At 47.1% G+C, this 24,448-nt stretch overlaps 2 protein-coding genes across 5 annotated transcripts in view; one reads left to right on the top strand and one right to left on the bottom strand.

The window, feature by feature from the left end:
* The first annotated feature begins 1,934 nt into the window (after positions 1 to 1,934).
* On the top strand, positions 1,935 to 23,171 carry JPT1 (Jupiter microtubule associated homolog 1). 3 transcript variants are annotated; one of them, XM_005584905.5, is made up of 5 exons: positions 1,935 to 2,105; positions 9,017 to 9,159; positions 10,051 to 10,148; positions 11,032 to 11,050; positions 22,161 to 23,171. In XM_005584905.5, the coding sequence occupies exons 1-5, from the start codon at positions 2,050 to 2,052 to the stop codon at positions 22,307 to 22,309; spliced, it is 465 nt and encodes a 154-aa protein (XP_005584962.2). In that variant the 5' UTR covers positions 1,935 to 2,049; the 3' UTR covers positions 22,310 to 23,171. The 3 variants fall into 3 exon arrangements, with proteins under 3 accessions (XP_005584962.2, XP_065388039.1, XP_005584961.2); XM_065531967.2 differs by lacking the exon at positions 22,161 to 23,171 and adding an exon at positions 13,180 to 13,307; XM_005584904.5 differs by lacking the exon at positions 11,032 to 11,050.
* ARMC7 (armadillo repeat containing 7) overlaps positions 8,658 to 24,448 on the bottom strand; it is a 42,931-nt gene continuing 27,140 nt past the window's right edge. The window contains exon 3 of one of the 2 annotated variants that reach the window (XM_015438830.4): positions 8,658 to 9,256. In XM_015438830.4, the coding sequence (XP_015294316.1) occupies positions 9,186 to 9,256 (71 nt within the window). In that variant the 3' untranslated portion in view covers positions 8,658 to 9,185. Of the gene's footprint in view, positions 9,257 to 12,397; positions 13,120 to 24,448 lie in introns of those variants that run through there. The other variant, XM_065531965.2, reaches the window with a different exon arrangement.

The raw sequence follows: 24,448 nt of genomic DNA, 5'->3' as shown, positions 1-24,448 counted from the left end.
GTGTGGTGGTGGGTGCCTGTAGTCCCAGCTACTCGGGAAGCTGAGGCAGGAGAATGGCGTGAACCCGGGAGGCGGAGCTTGCAGTGAGCTGAGATTGCGCCACTGCACTCCAGCCTGGGCGACACAGCAAGACTCCATCTCAAAAAAAAAGATTGGGAAGATGGGCCCGGCATGTGGTGGTTCATGCCTGTAATCCCAGCACTTTGGGAGGCCAAGGTGGGTGGATCACGAGGTCAGGAGAGTGAGACTATGCTTGCTAACATGGTGAAACCCTGTCTCTACTAATAAACTACAAAAAATTAGCCAGGCATAATGGCATGCACCTGTAGTCCCAGCTACTTGGGAGGCTGAGGCAGGAGAATCGCTTGAACCTGGGAGGTGGAGGTTGCAGTGAGCAGAGATCACGCCACTGTACTCCAGCCTGAGTGACAGAGCAAGACTCTGTCTCAAAAAAAAAAAAAAAAAAAAGGAATGGTAAGATTTTGGCCAGGTGTGGTGGCTTACGCCTGTAATCCCCACACTTTGGGAGGCCAAGGAGGGTGGATCACCTGAGGTCAGGAGTTTGAGACCAGCCTGGCCAATATGGTGAAATGCCATCTCTACTAAAAATACAAAAATTAGGGGTGGTGGTGTGTGCCTGTAGTTCCAGCTACTAGGAAGGCTGAGGCAGGAGAATTGCTTGAACCTGGGAGATAGAGGTTCCATTGAGCGCCATTGCACTCTAGTCTGGGTGACAAGAGCGAAACTCCACTTCAAAAAAAGAAAGAAAAAAGGGAACTTTCTAACGCAAAAAATTGGTGTGCTTCACACTGTTGTGGTAAGCACATAAATGCATGATCCATGCTTTCTAGAAGAGAACTTCTCACTGGCTTTTCATGAAAGCCCAGGCGGAGGGTGGTTAACCTAGACTGCCCAGAATACAAACTTCCAACTACCTGGAAGGTGGCTTTGCAAAGAGGAATGTGGTTCAATTATTTTGGAAATATTGAGCAAAGACATCTGCCTTGAGGAAATATGCAAGACATGAGAAGGGCTTATCTATCAACTGCCTGCCCTCTTTTGCCCAAGGCTTTCCTATTATGATCTTGTAAACCATCATTCCTGAGTCCTCCAAGTGTGTCTGCATTTGTTGCGTGGATAGATTTACCCAGACAGGTGGAAGAGTCATGACTTAAGGGTTATAAACAGCTGCAGAGGCCTGAGCTGCTCCCATAGTCTTGGTAGCAGGGAATGAGGCCATTCCTGGTGCCAGGCATTAACCAGCCTTAGAATAGGCCCCCAAATAGGAGCGACTGTAATTTTCACCCAGTACATGCACCACCCATTACAACTAAACAGTAACATTAAAATGTAAAGAATTTCCAGTCCTTTTAAAAGGGATCATCTTGGCGTGCTCTCTGTTGCTGACTCATAGTGCTGCTGCTTTGAGACTATTAGGTTTCTAAATGGGACACACAGTAGGTATTCAATAAATAAATGTCAACTTGTTGCAGTACTTTTCATCCTTTAAGGAGGATGCCCTTACTATTCCACCATCAGTAAAGCAAATGAGAGAATAGTAACAGTGACAAATCTCCCTTCTGCTTGCCAAGGTTGTAACTCCCCAAGAAAGAGCTTCACCCTCTGTCAGGTAACGTTTTAAAGTGACAGCCAGCACGACTTGTACCCAGCGCGAGTTAGATTCGCCTTCTGTCCAATCATCGCCGAGATTTTGGGGTGGGGGAGGGGAGAGCGTCCCAAGGCCTTCCCAGTCCAGGAAGGGGGCGGGCTTAGGCTGAGCCGTGGCCGCCACAGCCCATCGTAATGCCGCATGGTGCTTGGCACTCCAGAGAGCCAATAGGAACGAAAGGGTTCATTTGAATCGGCCAATGCCGGAGGACTAGGGGGAGGGCTTTGAGATGTCTATAAAGGCGTCGATCGCCCGGACAGGCGGCGGCGGCGGCTCCTGCGGCGGTGGCCGGCTCTCGAGTGTGGAGTTACCTTGCGCACCCGGGGTCCGACCCTTTGAGCATTCTCCTCCCGCGCCAGCCTACCTCGCTCCTCGGCGCCATGACCACGACGACCACCTTCAAGGGAGTCGACCCTAACAGCAGGAATAGCTCCCGGTGAGGCAACCGGGTCGCGCCCGAGCCGCACGGGGCTGAGGGGCCGGGAGGGCCGCTGCCGGCGGGGCCTCGCGCCGGTCGTTGCGGGTAACAAGCCCGGTGCGCTGTGCTCGCTCCGGGGCGGGTGGCGGGGTTCTGCCGTCGGCGCCGCCTTTGTGCCGCCTGGCGAGTCCTGCGCGCCGGCCCCACCCGGGTCCCTGCTGCTTTCCATTCATTCCTCCCACGGAGCCAGGGGCTGGGGAGGCCGGAGCTGGTCGCCCCTCGGAGCACGGCCGGTTTTCGTTAATCGGAACCTGTGGGGAGGGCTTCCCTTTCTTCTGTGGGCATCCGGGCTGGTCCATCCCCAGGGTGGTGGGCTTGGCCCCCCAGGTGCCCGGGGAGCCTTTAGGGCCCCATGCATGGTCAGGCCCTATTGTCCCATTGCTGGGCCACGCGCTCCTGCCTTTGGCCCGTGGCATGCGGTTGGTCTTGCTCTCGCGCGCAGCCATCGGATCCGGAGACCGGATCGATTAGGTCCGGGGGGCTCCTTACCCTCGCCGTGCCCCACTCCTTATTCGGACCTACCTGGCAGGTGCATTTGTGGTCGGGCGGGGCTGGTCATCACGACCCTTCACCCCGCATTCAGGACCCAACCGTTCTTCCCCTCCTCGAAGTGCCTCCCCTCTTCCAAGTGTCTCCCCTTTCCTAACAAAGGAAAGACCCCTTCTCCCCCTCCCTGCGCTCATTTCTAAGAGGGAGGGGGAATGAGCCAACCCGAGTGGGTTTTGTGCGCTTAAACCTTCGGACGATGGTCTTTGCATCCTACCTTCGCTTCCTCCTTTGACGTTTGCCCAATGAGTTCATCCCTGGCCCTGGTTCCCTTGCAGGAGGAGGTTTCTTGTTCTTGGGCGGGGCCGGAGACATCCATTGTCTCTAACGTGGTAGCTCTACCTGGGAAGCGGGGGATTTTTCTTGCCCTTCATCCCACTGCTTTTTGGGCTTGAGGCACTGGGTACAGTGTTTGGACAGGAACCCTTTTCAAGTCCTTGCTTAACTTGGTGGAAGGGTTTGGATTCTGTAGAAGGTGTCCACATTGTCTCAGCTAATTGCACACTGTTCTTTAAGGTGGGTTACAGTTATGTCTGGGATCCTCCTCAAGGCTTGGAGGAAGCTTAAATTTCACTTTTTTGAGCATGTATTTTACATCGATTATGACCTGCATTCATGTGTGGCTAGCCTCGGGGTCTTGGCCAAGTGGCACAAAGGGAGCCATTTTGTGGGGCTAAGAAGACACGTGAAATAGCAATATCTCACAGGGGTTAGAGAACTTGGGAACAAAAAGCACGCCTCACTCAGCAATTGAGCCTTAGGAGGAAAGCATGGGAAATGACATTCCTTTACAACTAATTTCTTTCAGGTTTACAAGGTCAAAAAGATTGGGTAAAATTAAAAAAAATAAATTGGTGATTACTGGGATAGGGAACTTGAGTAGCACAGGAAACTGGTTGCTCCCTTTCTGTTTTCTTCCCAATGAGATAATTTTTTCAGCGGACAGGAACAGATTGAGCCTTGGTTTTTCATTTTGTGTTGTGAGGCCAACTTTCTGCCGGTTAGACTTCAGTCGTCAGAATGATAATGTGTAATCTGGGGTTTTATTCTTTGGGGTTGAGTTCATATTAGTGTTTTGCAAAGAATTTCAGTAATCAGGTCAAATGAATCCTCACACTTAGTTTTTTCATATGTACATTTGAAATGTGAGACAAATGAGTTTTGATCCTGTGGAATGAATGTTTAATTCACCTTTTGCCATCAATTTCCCTCCAGTATTGTGCTCTAGGGACTGTAGTCGCATTGTCATTTTATTGTCTCTCTACCTTCCCTTTTTCTATAATCTCACCTAATTCTCATAAACTTAATTTTGTCCAATAATGTTCTCCTGGCCCCATAAACTCGTTATAAATTTAGTCTGGTAAGGAATGATCTGCAAAGATATACGGAAACTTCGGGATTTAAAGAGAGAAGAAAGAAAAGGAGTAATTTTTAAAAAATCGTTATCTACAGTACATGGACACATTTTTGTTCAGTCTTAAATATATAATCCTGATTTAGTTGTCATGTATGATTCTGAAAGAATAGTAGGATCCTAAAACATTGAGATACTTTCTGCCTTATGATCTACATCCTTTGTTTGGGGATGTCTCACTATTACAAATGGTCTCTACAACACTGACGTCATCCGAGTTGGTGACTACCTGCTATTGCAGGAGGAACAGAGACCTTTAGAAAGTTGGACTGATTAGAGTTTTGACTTGCTCTTACGCTGGTGTTTGGGTACTAGTGTCTTTTTCTTGATTTTTTTTTTTTTGTTTTGGAGACGGAGTTTTGCTCTTCTTGCCCAGGCTTGAGTGCAATGGCGCAATCTCTGCTCACCTCCGCCTTCCGAGTTCAAGCGATTCTCCTGCCTCAGCCTCCCGACTAGGTGAGATTACAGGCATGCACCACCACACCTGGCTAATTTTTAGTAGAGACAGGGTTTCTCCATGTTGGCCACGCTGGTCTCAAACTCCCGACCTCGGGTGATCCGCCCGCCTTGGCCTCCCAAAGTTCTGGGATTACAGGCGTGAGCCACCGCGCCCAGCCTTATTTTTTAAAATTAATTTTTTTTTTTGAGACATAGTCTCACTCTATTGCCAGGCTGGAGTGCAGTGGCACGATATCCGGCTCACTGCAACCTCTGCCTCACGGGTTCAAGCAATTCTTCTGCTTCAGCCTCCCGAATAGCTGGGACTACAGGCACATGCCACCATGCCCAGCTAATTTTTGTACTTTTTTAGTAGAGACAGAGTTTCACGACATTGGCCAGGATGGTCTCAATCTCTTGACCTCGTGATCCGCCTGCCTTAGCCTCTCAAAGTGCTGGGAAAACAGGCATGAGCCACCGCTCCTGGCCTTAATTTTATTATTAATATTATTAGAGATGGAGTCTTGCTCTTTTGCCCAGGCCGGAGTGCAGTGGCACGATCTTAGCTCACTGTAGCCTCCGCCTCCTGGGTTCAAGCGATTCTCCTACCTCAGCCTCCTGAGTAGCTGGGATTACAGGTTCGAGCCACCACACCCAGCTAGAAGTGCTATATATTCTTAGAAAAATGTTTCTTGGCCGGGCGTGCTGGCTCACACCTGTAATCCCAGCAGTTTGGATCTTACTATGTTGGGAGGCGGGCAGATCACAAGGTCAGGAGATCGAGACCATCCTGGCTAACACAGTGAAACCCCATCTCTACCAAAAATACAAAAAATTAGCTGGCCTCGGTGGCAGGCGCCTGTAGCCCCAGCTACTCTGGAGACTGAGGCAGGAGAAAGGTGTGAACCTGGGAGGCGGAGCTTGCAGTGAGCTGAGATCATGCCACTGCACTCTAGCCTGGGCAACAGAGTGGGACTCCGTCTCAAAAAAAGAAAAAGAAAGAAAGAATGGCCAGGCCCGGTGGCTCACGCCTGTAATCCCAGCACTTTGGGAGGCTGAGGCAGGTGGATCACCTGAGGTCGGGAGTTCAAGACCAGCCTGACCAACATGGAGAAAGCCCGTCTCTACTAAAAATACAAAAAAATTAGCCAGACATAGTGGCGCATGCCTGTAATCCCAGCTACTCGAGAGGCTGAGGCAGGAGAATCGCTTGAACCCGGAAGGCGGAGGTTGCGGTGAGCTGAGATCGCGCCATTGCACTCCAGCCTGGGCAAAAAGAGCAAAACTCCGTCTCAAAAAAAAAAAAAAGAAAGAAAAATGTTTCTTATTCAAACTGCCTTTTGAAGAAACAAAACCAGACCCACTCGTATCACCAGTAAAGGAATTGAATCAGTAGTTAGAAAGTCCTTCCATATTCTGTAATTACACAGGCAGTAGGAAAACAACAAAAAAAGAAAAAGTAAAAAAAAAAAAAAAAAAAAGTTGGCCGGGCTCGGTAGCTCATGCCTATAATCCCAGCACTTTGGGAGGCCGACGCAGGCGGATCACCTGAGCTCAGGAGTTCAAGACCAGCTTGACCAACGTGGTGAAACCCTGTCTTTACTAAAAATGCAAAAATTAGGCCGGGCGCGGTGGCTCAAGCCTGTAATCCCAGCACTTTGGGAGGCCGAGACTATCCTGGCTAACACGGTGAAACCCAGTCTCTACTGAAAAAAAAATACAAAAAACTAGCCGGGCGAGGGGGCGGGCGCCTGTAGTCCCAGCTACTCGGGAGGCTGAGGCAGGAGAATGGTGTAAACCCGGGAGGCGGAGCTTTCAGTGAGCTGAGATCCGGCCACTGCACTCCAGCCTGGGCGACAGAGCGAGACTCCGTCTCAAAAAAAAAAAAAAAAAAAAAAAAAAAAATTAGGCCAGGTGCAGTGGCTTACGCCTGTAATCCCAGCACTTTGGGAGGCCAGGTGGGCGAATCACCTGAGGTCAGGAGTTGGAGACCAGCCTGACCAACAAGATGAAACCCCATCTCTACTGAAAGTACAAAAGTTAGCTGTTTGTGGTGGCGGCGGGTGCCTGTAATCCCAGCTACTAAGGGGGCTGAGGTAGGAAAATCGCTTGAACCCGGGAGGCGGAGGTTGCAGTGAGCCGAGAGATTGCACCACTGCACTCAAGCCTGGGCGACAAGAGTGAGATTGTGCCTTAAAAAAAAAAAAGAGGCCGGGCGCGGTGGCTCAAGCCTGTAATCCCAGCACTTTGGGAGGCCGAGACAGGCGGATCACTAGGTCAGGAGATCGAGACCATCCTGGCTAACATGGTGAAACCCCGTCTCTACTAAAAATACAAAAAAAAAAAAACTAGCCGGGCGAGGTGGCGGGCGCCTGTATGTAGTTCCAGCTGCTCGGGAGGCTGAGGCAGGAGAATGGCGTGAACCCGGGAGGCGGAGCTTGCAGTGAGCTGAGATCCGGCCACCGCACTCCAGCCTGGGCGGCAGAGGGAGACTCCATCTCAAAAAAAAAAAAAAGGCCGGGCGCGGTGGCTCAAGCCTGTAATCCCAGCACTGTGGGAGGCCGAGACGGGCGGATCACAAGGTCAGGAGATCGAGACCATCCTGGCGAACACGGTGAAACCCCGTCTCTACTAAAGAAATACAAAAAACTAGCCGGGCGAGGTGGCGGGCGCCTGTAGTCCCAGCTACTCTGGAGGCTGAGGCCGGAGAATGGCGTGAACCCGGGAGGCGGAGCTTGCAGTGAGCTGAGATCCGGCCACTGCACTCCAGCCTGGGCTACAGAGCGAGACTCCGTCTCAAAAAAAAAAAAAAAAAAAAAAAAAAAAAAAAAAAAGAAAGAAAAAAAAAGAAAGAAAAAAAAGTATTTCCATAAAACCACCTGCATTTTTTGTTTTGAAAGGTGGCATGAGGAGTTAAATTGAGTTTTTCCGAGGAGGAGACAAATTGGTCAACCTATGGCAGGAAGATTTGGAAATGTTAAAAAATATATTACCATGTTGGAACAGAGAGCTATAGATGATGTTCAAAGGAATACTGACATAGACCATGCCATGGAATCTTCTACTTAATTTCTCATACTGACTTTGTCCTCATGGGTAGTTACTTAAGTTTATTGTGAGAATAGTGAGGTACAAGTATGTAAATGGCTTTTTAGTGAGGTTGAGATAGAAGAGACTATCATCAGCTCTTCTTGGGCTTCTAAATTGGTCAAGCCAACTTGTGTGTGTGTGTGCGCGCGCATGTACGTGTGCATGCGCATGTACGTGTGCATGTGCGTGTAAGTGCATAAATGATTAGAGATGGGGATCTTACTATGTTGCCTAGGCTGGCCTTGAACTCCTGGGCTCAAGCAATCCTCCTGATTCAGCTTCCAGAATGACTGGGACTACAGGGGCCTGCTACTGACCGTGCCCAAGTTATTTATCTAGTTGAAAGTAAGAAGGAAGTGATTTTTTAAAAATATACTTTTTTTGGCTGGGCGCAGTGGCTCACGCCTGTAATCCCAGCACTTTGGGAGGCCGAGGTGGGCGGATCATGAAGTCAGGAGATCAAGAGCATCCTGACTAACACAGTGAAATCCTGTCTCTACTAAAAACACAAAAAATTAGCCAAGCGTGGTGGCAGGCACCTGTCGTCCCAGCTACTCAGGAGGCTAAGGCAGGAGAATGGCGTGAACCTGGGAGGTGGAGCTTGCATTGAGCTGAGAGTGTGCCACTGCATTCCAGCCTGGGCGACAGAGCGAGATTCTGTCTCAAAAAAATATATATATATATTATTTACTTTTTACATTTTGAGACAGTCTTGCTCTGTCACACAGGCTGGAGTTCAGCGGTTTGAACAAAGCTCACTGCAGCCTTAACCTCCTGGGCTGAAGCGATCCTTCTGTCTCAGAGTCCAGTGTAGCTGGGATCACAGGCATGTGCCGCTACGCTTGGCTAATTTTTAATTTTTTTTTATAGAGACGGGGTCTTGCTATGTTGCCCAGGCTGGTCTTGAACTCCTAGGCTCAAATGATGATCCTGCTTTGGCCTCCTAGAGTGCTGGGATTACAGGTGTGTGCCACTGTGCCTGGAAACGATTTTTAAATGAATAATAACAAGAAATGCTTCTAAACTTCTTTGCAAATATATTCAGCCAAGCCCAGTAGAGTAAGGTGCATTAGGTCTTTTGCCATTTCCAAAAAGGGGACACCAACCAGGCTGTTATTTGTGATGAGTTCCACACTGTTTGAGCTGCCTTGTGTGATCGATGACCTTATTACAAGTATTATAAAGCAGTACTTAGTATCTTAACATCCAGCATTGAATGTAGACGCTGATGGAGGTGATTCCTTTTCCTGTTAGCAGCTATCTGTTGTGGGGGTGAGGGAGATGAATGGGTGAGGAAAGTGAAATGAAAGTTGTCTGAAAAGATTTATGCCAAGAAATGTTTCAGTATGATCTGAAGTTGATGTTTTGCCATTATTTGTAGGGTTTTGCGGCCTCCAGGTGGTGGATCCAATTTTTCGTTAGGTTTTGATGAACCAACAGAACAACCTGTGAGGAAGAACAAAATGGCCTCTAATATATTTGGGACACCTGAAGAAAATCAAGCTTCTTGGGCCAAGTCGGCAGGTACTCTTGTTATCTGTGCTCACTGTTCAAAGGGATGGGCCCAGCATCAACAGCCACAGATGCAGCCTGGGCACCAACATGTGCCCCCGCCCCGTGTCTAAAAAACAAAACAAAACAAAAATTAGCTGGTGGTAGTGGCAGTGTGCCTTTAGTCCCTGATACTCAGGAAGCTGAGGTGGGAGGATTGCTGAGCTTGGGAGGTGGAGGCTGCAGTGAGCTGTGATTGAGCCATTGCCCTCCAGCCTAGGTGACAGAGTGAAACCCTGTGTCAAAAACAAAAGAAAAACCAACTACAGCTGGTTTTGAACTAATAACAAAATCTAGCTTAATGGTAATAAACAACAGTTTAGACTTAGCCTGAGAGGAAAGAAATGGGAAATACTGAGAGGCTATGTGATGTATCAGAGTAAGGACTGAAGTCAGACTGAGTTAATGTTTAAGTGATCAGCTTAACTTCCTTGAGACTGTTTCCTCATTTCATAATATGAGACTAACACATAACGTCAATTGCTGAAGTGTGTTTTTTTTTTTTTTTTTTGAGACAAGAGTCTCATTCTGTTGCCCAGGCTGAAGTGCAGAGTGCAGTGGTGCCAACTTGGCTCACTGCAACCTCCACCTCCCGAGTTCAAATGATTCTCCTGCCTCGGCCTCCCAAGTAGCTAGGATTACAAGCATGCACCACCACATCCAGCTAATTTTTATATTTTTAGTAGAGACAGGGTTTCACCCTGTTGGCCAGGCTGGTCTTGAACTCCTGACCTCAGGTGATCCGCCCACCTTGGCCTCCCAAAGTGCTGGGGTTACAGGCATGAGCCACCATACCCAGCCTGAAGTGTTTTGCTTTAGAGTTTTTCTATTGTATTTCTGAAGAAAGTATATTTTGATTTTTAGGTGCCAAGTCTAGCGGTGGCAGGGAAGACTTGGAGTCATCTGGACTGCAGAGAAGGAACTCCTCTGAAGCAAGCTCCGGAGACTTCTTAGATCTGAAGGTCAGTGTGACAGCATGAGGCCAGAAAGGCTTTGAGGTCAATATGATTCTGAAATTTGTACTAAGAGTTTCAGTTCTCCCACTGGAATTTTACATTGATGTAGTTAGGAAAGGGACTGGGCCATATTGATAATGGAAGATTGATAGTAAAATCATAGAAGTGTGTTAACATGGTCTCAGTCTGTTTCTGTATCTCTTTTACCATTAGGATTTGTTTTATCTCCCATATTGATTTTTGGAACTTGTGGTTCTTTCTCACTTCCTGTGTGTCTCATATATAGAAGTGTTTCTGAGTTCAGGGGCTGTTTTTTTGCAGATACTGCTTTGCGTTGAACTCCAGGAGACTAGTGCTGGCATTACCATTAGTTGTGTCTGCAGTTGAGTACTGCCACCAAGCCCCCCAGGGTGTGTGCTGCAAAGTGGAAAGACCCTGCCCGACTAAGCACTAAAGCCCTCAGAGCACAGTGAGGCATCACCTGTCTGAGTGCCGAGAGAACTGGAGAAGGGCTTTGGAACTGATAGGGGTCCTTCCACAACTAGATGAGGGGAAAGGAGAGAGATGAAAGGATAGATTCACCAGTTTTCCATTCTAATAAAAGATCACTGAAATGCTAATTGGTGTTAGGTCATCAGAGGAAATGTTGGGTTTTTTTGTTTGTTTGTTTTAGATGTGGTACTGGCACTAGAGCAATTTATCATGCAGAATTTTTGCATAGCATTGTCCTAAGTTGGACAGAGGTAGCCGACTGACCCTGTACTTGATTGCATCACAATGAAATGTCACATTTGGTTTCCAGTAGATGTTAGCTGCTATGAACTATGACTGTTTTGTGTGTTCCAAAATTAAAATAGGAAGTAAATTTTTGAATTTTTTTCTTTTCTAGGGAGAAGGTGATATTCATGGTGAGTACTTCTGAAGACCAAATTTCTGGCTCTGTCCATGGTTTCAGGACAGATCTGAATCTTGATTTAAATCACGGGAAAAGAGACAGGGGAGTGAAACCTGGCCATGCCCCAAGTGTCGCCATACTCTGGGTGGAGAGGAACAAAAATGAAACTGGAAAGTTAGTAAACATGGCCACATTTTTAATCTGCCAGTAATGCGATCAATGCTAGAAATGTAATAGAAGGGAAAAAACAGAATCCTTTAAAATTACATATATTGGCTGGGCATGGTGGCTCACGCCTGTAATCTCAACACTTTGGGAGGCTGAGGCAGGTGGATTGCTTGAGCCCAGGAGTTCAAGACCAGCATGGAGGCCGGGCGCGGTGGCTCAAGCCTGTAATCCCAGCACTTTGGGAGGCCGAGGCGGGCGGATCACAAGGTCAGGAGATCGAGACCACAGTGAAACCCCGTCTCTACTAAAAATACAAAAAATTAGCCGGGCGCGGTGGCGGGCGCCTGTAGTCCCAGCTACTCAGGAGGCTGAGGCAGGAGAATGGCGGGAACCCGGGAGGCGGAGCTTGCAGTGAGCCGAGATCGCGCCACTGCACTCCAGCCTGGGCAACAGCGTGAGACTCTGTCTCAAAAAAAAAAAAAAAAAAAAAAAAAAGACCAGCATGGAAACATGGCAAAACCCTGTTTCTATAAAAAAGTACAAAAATTAGCCTGGCATGGTTACACATGCCTGTAGTCCAGCTACTCGGGAGGCTCAGGTAGGAGGATTGCTTGAGCCCAGGACGTGGAGGTTGCAATGGGCAGAGATCACACCATTATACTCCAGTATGGGTGACAGAGTGAGACCTTGCCTTAAAAAAATAAACTAAACCAAAATATATGTATACACACACACACATATTAATCAGGTCAGTATTTGTTACACTTAATGAGAACTTTTTTTTTTTGAGACCAGGTGTCTCTCTGTTGCCAAGGCTGGAGTGCAGTGGGCAATCACAGCTCACTGTGGCTTCTTTGGGCTTAAGTGATCCTCCCACCTCAGCCTCCCGAGTAGCTGGGACTACAGGGGTACACTACCACACCTTGCTAATTTCTTTTTATTTTTAGTAGAGATAAGGTCTCACTATGTTGCCCAGGCTGGTCTCAAACTCCTGAGCTTAAGTGATCCTCCCACCTCAGCCTCCCCAAAGTGTTGATATTACTGGCATGAGCCACAGCGCCCAGCTGAGAGCTTTTTGTATTTATGTGGTTATTTATTACAGACTAGCCCAGTGCAGTATAGAGAAGAGGGGAAAGAGTAAAACAAGGAGGTTGATCTGTAACTATGAACAATCGAGATAACTCACACCAGCCAGAGAGAGCTTTTTAATATAAGCATTTCAAGCTCAGCTCACAAAGTTCATTTGTTTTTATAGGGAGGTGCTTATTCAGCAAGACATTGGTTACCTGCTTGGTGATTTTGTAAATGATGATTTAGGGGGCAGATGTAATTTTTCAGCTAACCATCCATATTACCAATTATAGGTGGAAATGAGCTGTGATCATTGACTTAATTATCTTAAATCTTGGAAGTATTTATTGGCATTTCTTTAATAAGTGCTAAAGAATTGCCGATGAACGCAAGGTTTATAAGTGTCAGGCGGTAGCAGTCGGTGAAGTGCAGCAGTCACAAGCCCTCTGGTCTAGACAGAGCAGCAGCTTCCTCTTAAGGCCTTTTCCTACCCTTATGTTTTGTGGTGTGCTCACAAGGACACACAGAAAGGTTGAAGAAGCAGATTCCTCTCTACCTTCTACGCAGTGTTCTGTTTTTTGGTTTTTTTTTTTTGAGTTGGAGTCTGGCTCTGTCACCCAGGCTGGAGTGTAGTGGCAGGATCTCAGCTCACTGCAACCTCTGCCTCCCGGGTTCAAGCAATTCTCCTGGTTCAGCCTCCTGAATAGCTGGGATTACAGGCACGTGGCACCATGAGCCGGGTGCATGAGCCACTGCGTCCGGTCTCACAGTGTTTCTTGGTGGGGCTTAGAGGAGAAGCCTCTGAGCCTTTGGGAGCATTGCCTGGGTTCTTCCTTATAGGACCTGTTTAGGGGGAAAACACTCAGATGTGTTTTTCCTCTTTTTTCACACCACAACAATCAGCAACACAGAAGACACCTGTGACCAAATGTTGGGGGTTTCTCCCCACACACCAATCAGTGGACACCAGCTGGGAGTCCTCCAATCCAGTTTCTACACCCTCTACCAGAAGATAACCTCAGATTCAACAGGTTGAGGGTCAGTCCCACAAGACTGCCCCTTCCTTCCCATCAGCTGTAAGCCTGGGCCTCTGGAACTTCTGACTGACTGGCTTCAAGTTGGGGTTCCTGTGACTCCTTCTATGGTTTTAATTTGCTAGAGAGGTTCACAAAAAGAACTTAGGGAAACATTTATGTTTACAGGTTCATTATGAATATATGATACATATATTTTTCATTTTTTTCTAAACTGAATCTTGCTCTGTTTCCCAGATTGGAGTGCAGTGTCGCCCTCACAGCTCACTGCAACTTCAAACTCCTGAGCTCAAGCAGTCCTCCTGCCTCAGCCTCCCGAGTAGCTGGGATATACGTGTATGCCACCATGCCTGGCTAATTTTTTTTCTTTTTTGTAGAGATGTGGTCTCACTATGTTATGTTACACAGGCTAGTCATGTGATCCTCCCGCCTCAGCCTCCAAAAGTATTGAGATTACAGGCATGAGCCACTGCACCTGGGTTTTTACGAAGGATATTTGAAAGGATACAAATCAGCAGCCCGGTGAGGGGATACATGGGGCCTGGTAAGGAAAGGTCCCAAGTGCAGGAGCTCCCATACCTTGGAGTTGGGGTGTGCCACCCTCCTGGCACATGGATGAGTTGTTGCACCTTCCTGTCCGCTTCCACATGTTCAATTATCTAGAAGTCCTCAGAATCCATCCTTTTGGTGTTTTTTTTGAGTTTTAAGACTGGGTTTTGCTCTCACCCCAGCTAGAGTGCAGTGGTGTAATCATGGCTCACTGTAGCCTCCACCTCCTGGACTCAAGCAATCTTCCCACCTTCGCCTCCCAAAGTGAGCCACCATGCCCAGCCCCTTTTGGGTTTTTTTTCTTGAGATGGAGATTCACTCTTTTTTTTTTTTTTGAGATGGAGTCTCACTCTGTTGCCCAGGCTGGAGTGCAGTGGTGCGATCTTGGCTCACTGCATCCTCCGCCTCCCGGGTTCAAGCGATTCTCCTTCCTCAGCCTCCTGAGTAGCTGGGATTACAGGCACCCACCACCACACCCAGGTAATTTTTTATTTTTAGTAGAGACAGGGTTTTGTCATGTTGGTCAGGCTGGTCTGGAACTCCTGACCTCAGGTGATCCACCCTTCTCGGCCTCCCAGAGTGCTAGGATTATGACTGTGAGCCACCGTACCTGGCCAAGTTTCATACTTTTTTTTTTTTTTTTTTTTTTTTGAGACGGAGTCTCGCTCTGTCGCCCAGGCTGGAGTGCAGTGGCGCGATCTCGGCTCACTGCAAGCTCCGCCTCCCGGGTTCACGCCATTCTCCTGCCTCAGCCTCCCGAGTAGCTGGGACTACAGGCGCCCACAACCGCGCCCGGCTAATTTTTTGTATTTTTAGTAGAGACGGGGTTTCACCGTGGTCTCGATCTCCTGACCTTGTGATCCGCCCGCCTCGGCCTCCCAAAGTGCTGGGATTACAGGCGTGAGCCACCGCGCCCGGCAAGTTTCATACTTTTTGCCCAGGCTGGAGTGAAATGGCATGATCTCGGCTCACTGCAACCTCCGCCTCTTGAGTTTAAGCAATTCTCGTGTCTCTGCCTCCTGAATAGCTGAGATTACACATGCACACCACTACACCTGGCTAATTTTGTATTTTTAGTAGAGACGAGGTTTTACCATGTTGGCCAGGCTGGTCTTGAACTCCTAACCTCCAGTAATCCACCCACTTTGGCTTTCCAAAGTGCTGGGATTACAGGCATGAGCCACCATGCCTGGCCCCTTTTGGTTTTTTGTGGAGGCTTCATTACATAAGCATGATTGACAACTGTACAGAAATGTGATTAGACAAAAGGTTTGATTTCATACTAGTGGACTGAACAAGGAGACTCAGAAGGCCCATCTGTTCAGATTCTTGGCCTCTCCACGTAGCATTCCCTCCTCCAGGGTATGGAGCAGAACCCTCTGGCTTGAGGGTCTTTTGACCTGCCATCAGATTACAGTCCTGCCCTGGGCTGATAAAAGGAGGACAGAAGGTCACAAAGAGATTCTGTTTCCTGAGGGCTGTTCCTGAGGCTTAATGCACCCCATTATAACAAAAGACTGTATCAAGGGCTATGGGAGTTACTGGCCAGCAGCCATGGACAAAAACAGATTGTGTGTGTATATTTTCATCCATGTATGTATATGATAATATCATAGGACCAGTTACTTTTGCATTGGACCGAAGATGTGTGTATTAGTTACTGTTTGTGTTCTATTTGTACCGTTCTGGAAAGACTTCTGGAGGTAAAATCTAGGTTTTTTTTATTCCACTGCTTGCTTCCTTCCTTCTTCCCTCCCCTCCTTCTTTGACGGAGTTTCGCTCTTGTTGTCCAGGCTGGAGTACAGTGGCACGATCTTGGCTCACTCCCGCCTCCCGGGTTCAAGTGATTCTCCTACCTCAGCCTCCCTGAGTAGCTGGGACTACAAGGCCCGCCACCACGCCCGGCTAATTTTTTTTTTTATTGGTAGTAAAGACAGAATTTCACCATGTTGGCCAGGCTGGTCTTGAACTCCTGACCTCAGGTGATCCACCTGCCTCGGCCTCCCAAAATGCTGGGATTACAGGCGTGAGCCACCAGGCCCGGGTGGTTCCACTGCTTTCTATATTCTGAATACTTGCACTGTCAGACCTTATTTAGCAACACTCAGGTAATCTTTATTCAATTATTTTGGCCAGTTACTATAACTAGAAGTTAGGGGAACCTGGAGAAATATGTCGACAATGTGTCATTAGTCCTACCACATAATTAATAATCTGTTCCCTGTTCAGTCCCCCTCACAGTTTTTTGTTTTTGTTTTTCTGAGACAGTCTTGCTCTGTCACCCAGGCTGGAGTACAGTGGTGTGATCTCAGCTCAATGCAACCTCCGACTCCCAGGTTCAAGCGATTCTCCTGCCTTAGCCTCCCAAGTATCTGGGACTACCAGTGTGTGCCACCACACCTGGCTATTTTTTGTATTTTTAGTAGAGACGGGGTTTCGCCATGTTCACCAGGCTGGTCTCGAACTCCTGACCTCAGGTGATCCACCCACCTTGGCCTCCCAAAGTACTGGGAGGCATGAACCACTGTGCCCAGCCTCGCTCAACTGATTTAATTTTTAGCAGACACGGGGTTTTCACCACATTGGCCAGGCTGGTCACAAACTCCTAAGTCCTTTCTTTTCTCCTCCAGTGGTTACCTGTTGTTGTTTTTTCCTTTTTTTTTTTTTTTTTTTTTAAATTGAGCTAGATCTGTTGCCCAGGCTGGAATGCAGTGGCACAATCTCAGCTCACTGCAACTCCACCTCCCAGGTTCAAGCGATTCTCCTGCCTCAGCTTCCTGAGTAGCTGGGATTAGAGGCATGTGCCACCACACCTGGCTAATTTTTGTATTTTTAGTAGAGACGGTATTTCACCATGTTGGCCAGGCTGGTCTTGAACTCCTGACCTCAGGTGATCCCCCTGCCTTGGCCTCTCAAAGTGCTGGGATTACAGGTGTAAGCTATTGTGCCTGGCCTTTTTCCTTTTAAGTTTTTGACCTGATATATTCTGTGTTGTTGACTGCTGCAACTTTTAGTTCATCTGTCTTAAAATGACAAGGGGCACAATAATATTTTTTCTTTACTGAGACAGGTTCTTACTGTTGCCTAGGCCACAAGTGCAGTGGTACAATCGCCATTCACTGCAGCCCTGGCTTCTGGGTTCAAGCCGTCCTCTCGCCTCAGCTTCCCTAGTCGTGGGGGCTACAGCTGCATGCTGCCACGCCTGGCTCATTTTCGTAGTTTTGTTTTTGAGACAGAGTCTTGCTCTGTTGCCCAGGCTAGAATGCAGTGGCATGATCTCAGCTCACTGCAGCCTCCACCTCCTGGGTTCAAGCAATTCTCCTGCCTCAGCCTCCTGAGTAGCTGGGATTACAGGTGCCCGCCACTGTGTCCAGCTAATTTTTGTGTTTTCAGTAGAGACGGTTTCACCATCTTGCCCAGACTGGTCTCGAACTCCTTACCTCGTGATCCACCCGCCTCGGCCTCCCAAAGTGTTGGGATTACAGGCGTGAGCCACCGCGCTTGGCCAGTTTTTGTAGTTTTCGTAGAGACAGGGTTTTGCCATGTTTCCCAGGCTAGTCCTGGGTTCATGTTGATCTTCCTGCCTTGGCCTCCCAAAATTCTGGGATTACAGGTGTGAGCCACTGTGCCTGGCGGGGGTACAGTAATAAGATACATCTAGAGGATGAAAGGTCAACCCCAATTCAGTTTAAGATAGATTCCCTTTGGATGTACAGGAAGTTTCTTTTACCTCCTGGGCTATTAAACGCAGGAATGGCTACAGGAATGACTTTGGAGTTTCCGTCTTGAGAAATCTTTTAAGAGGGAGAAGGTCCCGGCAGTTCAGGCAGAGAAGCCTCCCTGACTGCGGGCAAGTTAGATGGTCGGCTCTATTTCTTCCAGCTCTGATTCTTGGATGCTTACAATGAATCATTTCTATTCAGATAGAGGTGTCTTTGTTCAGTTATCTTACTGATGTGCCAAATAAGAGAGACAAGTTAGGAGTGTCTAAAATGTATATTTTGGTAGAAATAATTTCATTTGAAGCTTTTTTTTTTTTTTTTTTTTTTAATTCAGCAGACAAAAGCTTTCTGTGTCAAATTGGTATAAAAGTTTCTAAACATTTGGCTGGGCACGGTGGCTCACACCTTTGGGAGACCGAGGTGTGCGGATCATGAGGTCAAGAGATCAAGACCATCCTGGCCAACATGGTGAAACCCCGTCTTTACTAAAAAATACAAAAATTAGCCACGCGTGGTGGTGCGCGCGTGTAATTCCAGCTACTCGGGAGGTTGAGGCAGGAGAATCGCTTGAACCCGGGAGGTGAAGGTTGCAGTGAGCTGAGATCGCACCACTGCACTCCAGCCTGGCAAGAGAGAGACGCCATCTAAAAAAATAAATAAAAGTTTCTGAACACTTACTCTCAATTCCTGTACTTACCTCATTATAGGCTGGAAACGAACAAACCTCCCTCCTCTGTGACTGGAGTATTTCTGACTGGACCGACATTTATTTAATTTATTTTTGAGACAGAGTCTCACTCTGTCGCCCAGGCTGGAGTGCAGTGGCACGATCTTGGCTCACTTCAAACTCCGCCTCCCGGGTTCAAGCGATTCTCCTGCCCAGCCTCCCGAGTATCTGTGAATACAGGCGCGCACACACGCCCGGCTAAGTTTTGTACTTTTGTAGAGATGGGGTTTCACCGTGTTGGCCAAGCTGGTCTCAAACTCCTGATCTCAGGTGATGAGGCTGCCTTGGCCTCCCAAAGTGCTGGGATTTACAGGCGTGAGCCACTGCACCTGGCCTGGACAGATATTTAAAGTAAGGCCTATTGCTGCTTGTTTAGTCTCCTTAGGTGCTTTTTTCTTCTTTTTCTTTAGTATGTTATGTATTTGTGAAAAACAAAACAGTTCTAGTAATCATGTAAGACAAATATAAGATTAGTAGGATTGAGCTTGATTCATCTGAAGAGGACTTTATGAAAATGAACCACCATGGCAGGAATGCAAGGTAATTTTTTGTTCTTCAGAATGTTCCTTAACTGCTTGATTCAGACAGGGAATGAAGACTTTAGTAGATCCTGTATGTATAGCAGGAGGCCATGTCCCACCTGCAGAAATGAAACTGCTTGAACTAACAAGTTGTCTCAGTCCGAATTCTCTTTATCTTGAATATTTTAAATGTGGAGTTTTGTTTTTCTTTTATATTTACAATTATATTTAGGTTATTTCAGGGGCACTTATTGTAGGACTTGTGTATCTGAGCCAACGCATTTCATCTTGCTTCTTTTTTTTTTTTTTTGAGACGGAGCCTTCCTCTGTCGCTCAGGCTGGAGTGCAGTGGCGCGATCTCAGCTCACTGCAAGCTCCGCGTCCAGGGTTTACGCCATTCTCCTGCCTCAGCCTCCGAAGTAGCTGGGACTACAGGCTCCTGCCGCCACACCCGGCTAATTTTTTGCATTTTTAGTAGAGATGGGGTTTCACTGTGTTAGCCAGGATGGTCTCGATCTCCTGACCTCGTGATCCACCCACCTCGGCCTCCCAAAGTGCTGGGATTACAGGCGTGACATCTTGCTTCTTTTACAATGGATGTAACCATAGGAAACTAATGGGTGACCTTCTCTGAGTTTTAGTTCATAATTGCGACGGCTGTTGTTCTGAAAAGCTTCATACTCTATTTTTGCTTGTAGTTAAATAGTATAGAACATTTTATATGTTACTTCCATAGAATGTTCCAGAAATTCATGAAATGTTAAAAGCAGCAGTAGCATGTTAACATTAACAAAGCATCAAAAATAAACAAATAAAATAAATGTCTGTCCAGTCAGAAATAGTGCAGCCACAGAAGAGGGAGGTTGGTTTGTTTCTAGCCTGTAATGAGGTAAGTACATGAATTGAGAATAAGTGTTTAAAAACTTTTTTTTTTTTTTTTTTTTGACAGAGTCTCTCTGTTGCCAGGCTGGAGTGCAGTAGCGTGATCTTGGCTCCCTGCAACCTCCACCTCCTGGGTTTAAGCGATTTTCCTGCCTCAGCCTCCTGAGTAGCTGGGATTACAGGCGCGTACCACCATGCCTGGGTAATTTTATATTTTTAGTCGAGATGGGGTTTCTCCATGTTGGTCAGGCTGGTCTCGAACTCCTGACCTCAGGTGATCCACCCGCCTTGGCCTCCCAAAGTGCTGGGATTACAGGTGTGAGCCACCACGTCCAGCAAGAATATATATTTTTAGTTTAAAGACCTCTTCTTGGCTGGGCACAGTGGCTCAGACCTGTAATCTCAGTACTTTGGGTGGCTGAGGCAGGTGGATCACCTGAGGCTATAACCCCAGCTACTTGGGAGGCTAAGGCAGGAGAATTGCTTGAGCCAGGGAGGCGGAGGTTATGGTGAGCCAAGATCGCGCTACTGTACTTCAGTCTGGGTGACGGAATGAGACCCAGTCTCAAAAAAAAAAAAAAAAAAAAATTCCATTAATATAGGAGCGTTATTAACTGCCCTTACTGCCTTTTCAGGCAAAAGGGCTTCTATGAAATATTTGCAAATATCTTAGAATATGCAACTTAATTTGATTGGTTCATACTGAAATAAACTTGCTATTAAAAAGAAAACTAGGCCCGAGTATGGAGGCTCACACCTGTAATCCCAGCACTTTGGGAGGCCAAGGCAGGTGGATCGCCTGAGGTCAGGAGTTTGAGACCAGCCTGGCCAACATGGTGAAACCCTGTCTCTACTGAAAATACAAAAAATTAGTCGGGCGTTGTAGCGTGCACCTGTAATCCCACCTATTTGGGAGGCTGAAGTAGGAGAATCGCTTGAGCCCAGGAGGTGGAGGTTGCAGTGAGCCAAGATTGCACCACTGCACTCCAGCCTGGACAACAAGAGCGAAACTCTGTCTCAAAGAAAAAAAAAAAAAAAGAAAACTAGGCAGTGGCTTAATGCCATAATCCCAGCACTTTGGGAGGCCAAGGTAGGCAGCTTACTTGAGGCCAGGAGTTCGAGACCAGCCTGGCCAACACGGCGAAACCCTGTCTCTACTAAAAATACAAAAATTAATCAGGCATGGTGGTGTGTGCCTGTAATCCCAGCTACTCGGGAGGCTGAGGCAGGAGAATTGCTTGAATCTGGGAGGCAGAGGTTAAAGACCCTGTCTCAAAAAAAAAAAAAAAAGAAAACTAGGCTGTGTGAAGGGTGAAGGTGGCTCATGCCTATAATCCCAGCACTTAGGGAGGCTGAGATGGGAAGGAGGATACTTGAGCCCAGGAATTTGAGACCAGCCTAGGTGACATAAGGAGACTCCATCTTTTAAAAATAAAAACAATAGCCAGTTGTGGTGGTGCACACCTATAGTCCCAGCTGTTTGGGAGACTGATATAGGAAGACTGCTTGAGCACAGGAGTTTGAGGCTACAGTGGGCTGTGATTGAGCCACTGCACTCCAGCCTGGGCCACAGAGTGACACCCTGTCTCAATATCCCTCACCACCACCCCCCGCAAAAAAATTAAAAATAAAAAAATATGTCAACTATTCAACTGTTAGTATTTTCCTTTCATAGAAAATACAGAATTTTTGCATTCACTTTTCACTTTGAATCAGTGTATTTTCTCGGTTTGGAAACAATCCTGACGAGAAACAATTCGTTTGGAAAGGTTGGATTGTTCGTTTTTTTTTGCTGTCAGAGAATTGGATAAATAGCCTATGTCATGGGATAATTACTATAAAGAAATGAAGCTTGACAGTGAAGTGAGAGATTTGAAAAAATACAGTTAATAAGCAAGGTGAATTACTACCCTGTTTGTAAATATGGATACATTTTCAAGAGTGAAAAAAAGGAAGTTGATACCATTTATGTTAAATGTAACCAAAACATGTTGCATGTTACCTGGCTAAATGTAAATAAATATACATAAAACAAGTGGACTAGAAGGCTGCACAGGACTTGCAGTGGGAGCTCTGGGAATAGTGAGAGCCTGACCCACCTGGAGCTGGAAGGGGCCAGAGAGCTAGAGTTTTTAAATAAGAACAGGTTCTTATTTAAAAATCTTCATGTCTTCATGTATTTGTGTAATTTAGAAAAGAACGTAAACAACAGATATGGGAAAAGATGAACACTGGTGAATTCTGTGCAGTGGGAGCGTGGCGGGTGACAGATATGGGAAAGATGAACACTGGTGAATTCTGTGCAGTGGGAGCGTGGCGGGTGACTGTTATTTTCTTTATACCTTTAGGTATGTTTCCAACCATCAAACCAAAAACAAAAAAAAGATCCTTAATCTTAACAGGAAATAGCTGTCGTTATGAGTGTTATTTCTATTCCCTGTTTTCATAGAAAATGTGGACACAGAGTTGCCAGGCAGCCTGGGGCAGAGTGAAGAGAAGCCGGTGCCTGCTGCGCCTGTGCCCAGCCCGGTGGCCCCGGCCCCAGTGCCATCCAGAAGAAATCCCCCTGGCGGCAAGTCCAGCCTCGTGTTGGGTTAGCTCTGACTGTCCTGAACGCTGTCGTTTTGTCTGTTTTCTCCATGCTTGTGAACTGCACAACTTGAGCCTGACTGTACATCTCTTGGATTTGTTTCATTAAAAAGAAGCACTTTATGTACTGCTGTCTTTTTTTTTTTTCTTTTTTTTCTTTTGAAGAACAGGTTTCTCTCTGTCCTGACTCCTGGGTCTGTGGGCCGTGGCATGAGTGTTTTCTAGTAGTAGATTGGAGGGAAAGCTTTGTGACACTTAGTACTGTGTTTTTAAGAACAAATAATTTGGTTCCAGATGTGTTAGAGGATCTTTTGTACTGAGGTTTTTAACACTTTACTTGGGTTTACCAAGCCTGAACTGGTCAGACCATGAACAGTCCCCAGGCACCGTTCCTGCCAGGCCTCAGCACAGGGAGTCTCTCCACAGAGCCGCCTTGGTGTTGCCCTAACTTCCCAGTGGCCTTTGCTCAGAGCCTCCTCCTGTGCCATGTGAACAATGAAGAGGCCTGTGCCTCATGCCTTGCCGCCTGCAAAGCAAAGAAACTGCCTTTTATTTTTTAACCTTAAAAAGTAGCCAGATAGTAACAAGACTGGCTGGCTGATGAGCAGAGCCTCTGCTCTCAGGCAGAGGAAGGCTTGGATGTACAATGAAACTGACTGGAACTAAGAGCAGTGAAGCAAGGGAGGCAATCACACCGAAGTGGGCCTTCATCCAGGAACGGGATCCCGCAGGGGTGTTTTTTTAAATAACTTGATGCTGTGTGCATGATGCTGGTGCTTGACCGTGAAAGGAAAGTCTCATCCTTAAAATGTGTGTTGTATTTCACAATCCTGGACTGTTGCTTCAAGTAAACAATATCCACATTTTGAAACACTGTGTACTGTGTCTTCTTTTTGAGATAGTTTCAGTGTTCTCTCTGGTTAGATGCTTTTCTCTTTGTCACTATAAATCCTGCCCACTGATTGGATGAGTCATTTGAAGTTAAATAGCCAGATATGCCTGTAATTAGCTACTTGGGAAGCCAAGGCAAGAGGATGCTTGAGCCCAGGAGTTTGAGGCTATCCTGGGCAACATAGCGAGACCTCCTTAAAAAACAAACAAAAATAAGTTAAAACATGAAGACCTGGAGAGAAGTGGGTTTCTTTCTGAAGAAGTCTCTAAAGTAGGTTAGACTCTTCTACCTCCCCATTTTTCTGGGCAGTAACATTTTAAAGTGTTCTCCAAGACTGGGCAACATGGTGAAACCTCATCTCTACCAAAAATAGCCAGGTGTGATGACACACGACTAGTCAGGAGGCTGAGGCAGGAGGACTGCTTGAGCCTGTGAGATCGAGGCCGCAGTGAGCCACAATCGCACCACTGCACTCCAGCCTGGGTGACAGCAAGACCCTGTGTCAAAAAAAGTGTTCTCCAACTTTAAATATGTGGGGATTTCTCCCCACCAGCAAGCAAGCAAGCAGTTCTGCAGTGGATACCAGCTAGATGTCCTCCAATTTTTTTTTTTTTTTTTTTTTTGGACACAGAGTCTTGCTCTGTCGCCTAGGCTAGAGTGCAGTGGTGTGATCTCAGCTCACTGCAAGCTCCGCTTCCCGGGTTCACGCCATTCTCCTGCCTCAGCCTCCACCGTAGCTGGGACTACAGGCGCCCGCCACCTCGCCCAGCTAATTTTTTGTATTTTTATTAGAGACGGTGTCACCGTGTTAGCCAGGATGGTCTCGATCTCCTGACCTCGTGATCCGCCCGCCTTGGCCTCCCAAAGTGCTGGGATTACAGGCGTGAGCCACCGCTCCTGGCCCGGTTCAGCATTTTCTAGACGGGAGTAGGTAAGCCATGTCAGTTCCACATAAAGTCCTGAGGACAGTCCTGATTACCTATGTTTGATCAAAATCATCTTTCCAGGGGAAACCACGCTGAAGCTCCCATGTTTCAAGCCAACTCTAGTGTGAATTAGCTCTTAACCAGCTAGACTTACACAAAGCAGTTAACAGATTCATTTCACTTTGTAGTCCTCAAGGGACTGTTCCTGCCCCACTCACAGACGATATCAATCCACTGAGACTGCCGCACTCACAGACGAAATCAATCCACTGAGACTGCCCCACTCACAGACGAAATCAATCCACTGAGACCACGGCATTGCGGTAAAAA

The sequence above is a fragment of the Macaca fascicularis genome, chromosome 16 (assembly GCF_037993035.2).
Source record: "Macaca fascicularis isolate 582-1 chromosome 16, T2T-MFA8v1.1".
NCBI classification, from domain to species: Eukaryota; Metazoa; Chordata; class Mammalia; order Primates; family Cercopithecidae; genus Macaca; species Macaca fascicularis.
The sequence above is the reverse complement of the archived record's forward strand: the minus strand, read 5'-3'. Positions and strand labels throughout refer to the sequence as shown.

Excerpts from the sequence above, each read along its gene's own strand:
- JPT1 (XM_005584904.5), top strand. The coding sequence starts at position 2,050 with ATGACCACGACGACCACCTTCAAGGGAGTCGACCCTAACAGCAGGAAT. Across the intron at positions 9,160-10,050 it reads TTCTTGGGCCAAGTCGGCAG|GTGCCAAGTCTAGCGGTGGC; the intron begins GTACTCTTGTTA and ends TTTGATTTTTAG. Across the intron at positions 10,149-22,160 it reads GAGACTTCTTAGATCTGAAG|AAAATGTGGACACAGAGTTG; the intron begins GTCAGTGTGACA and ends CTGTTTTCATAG.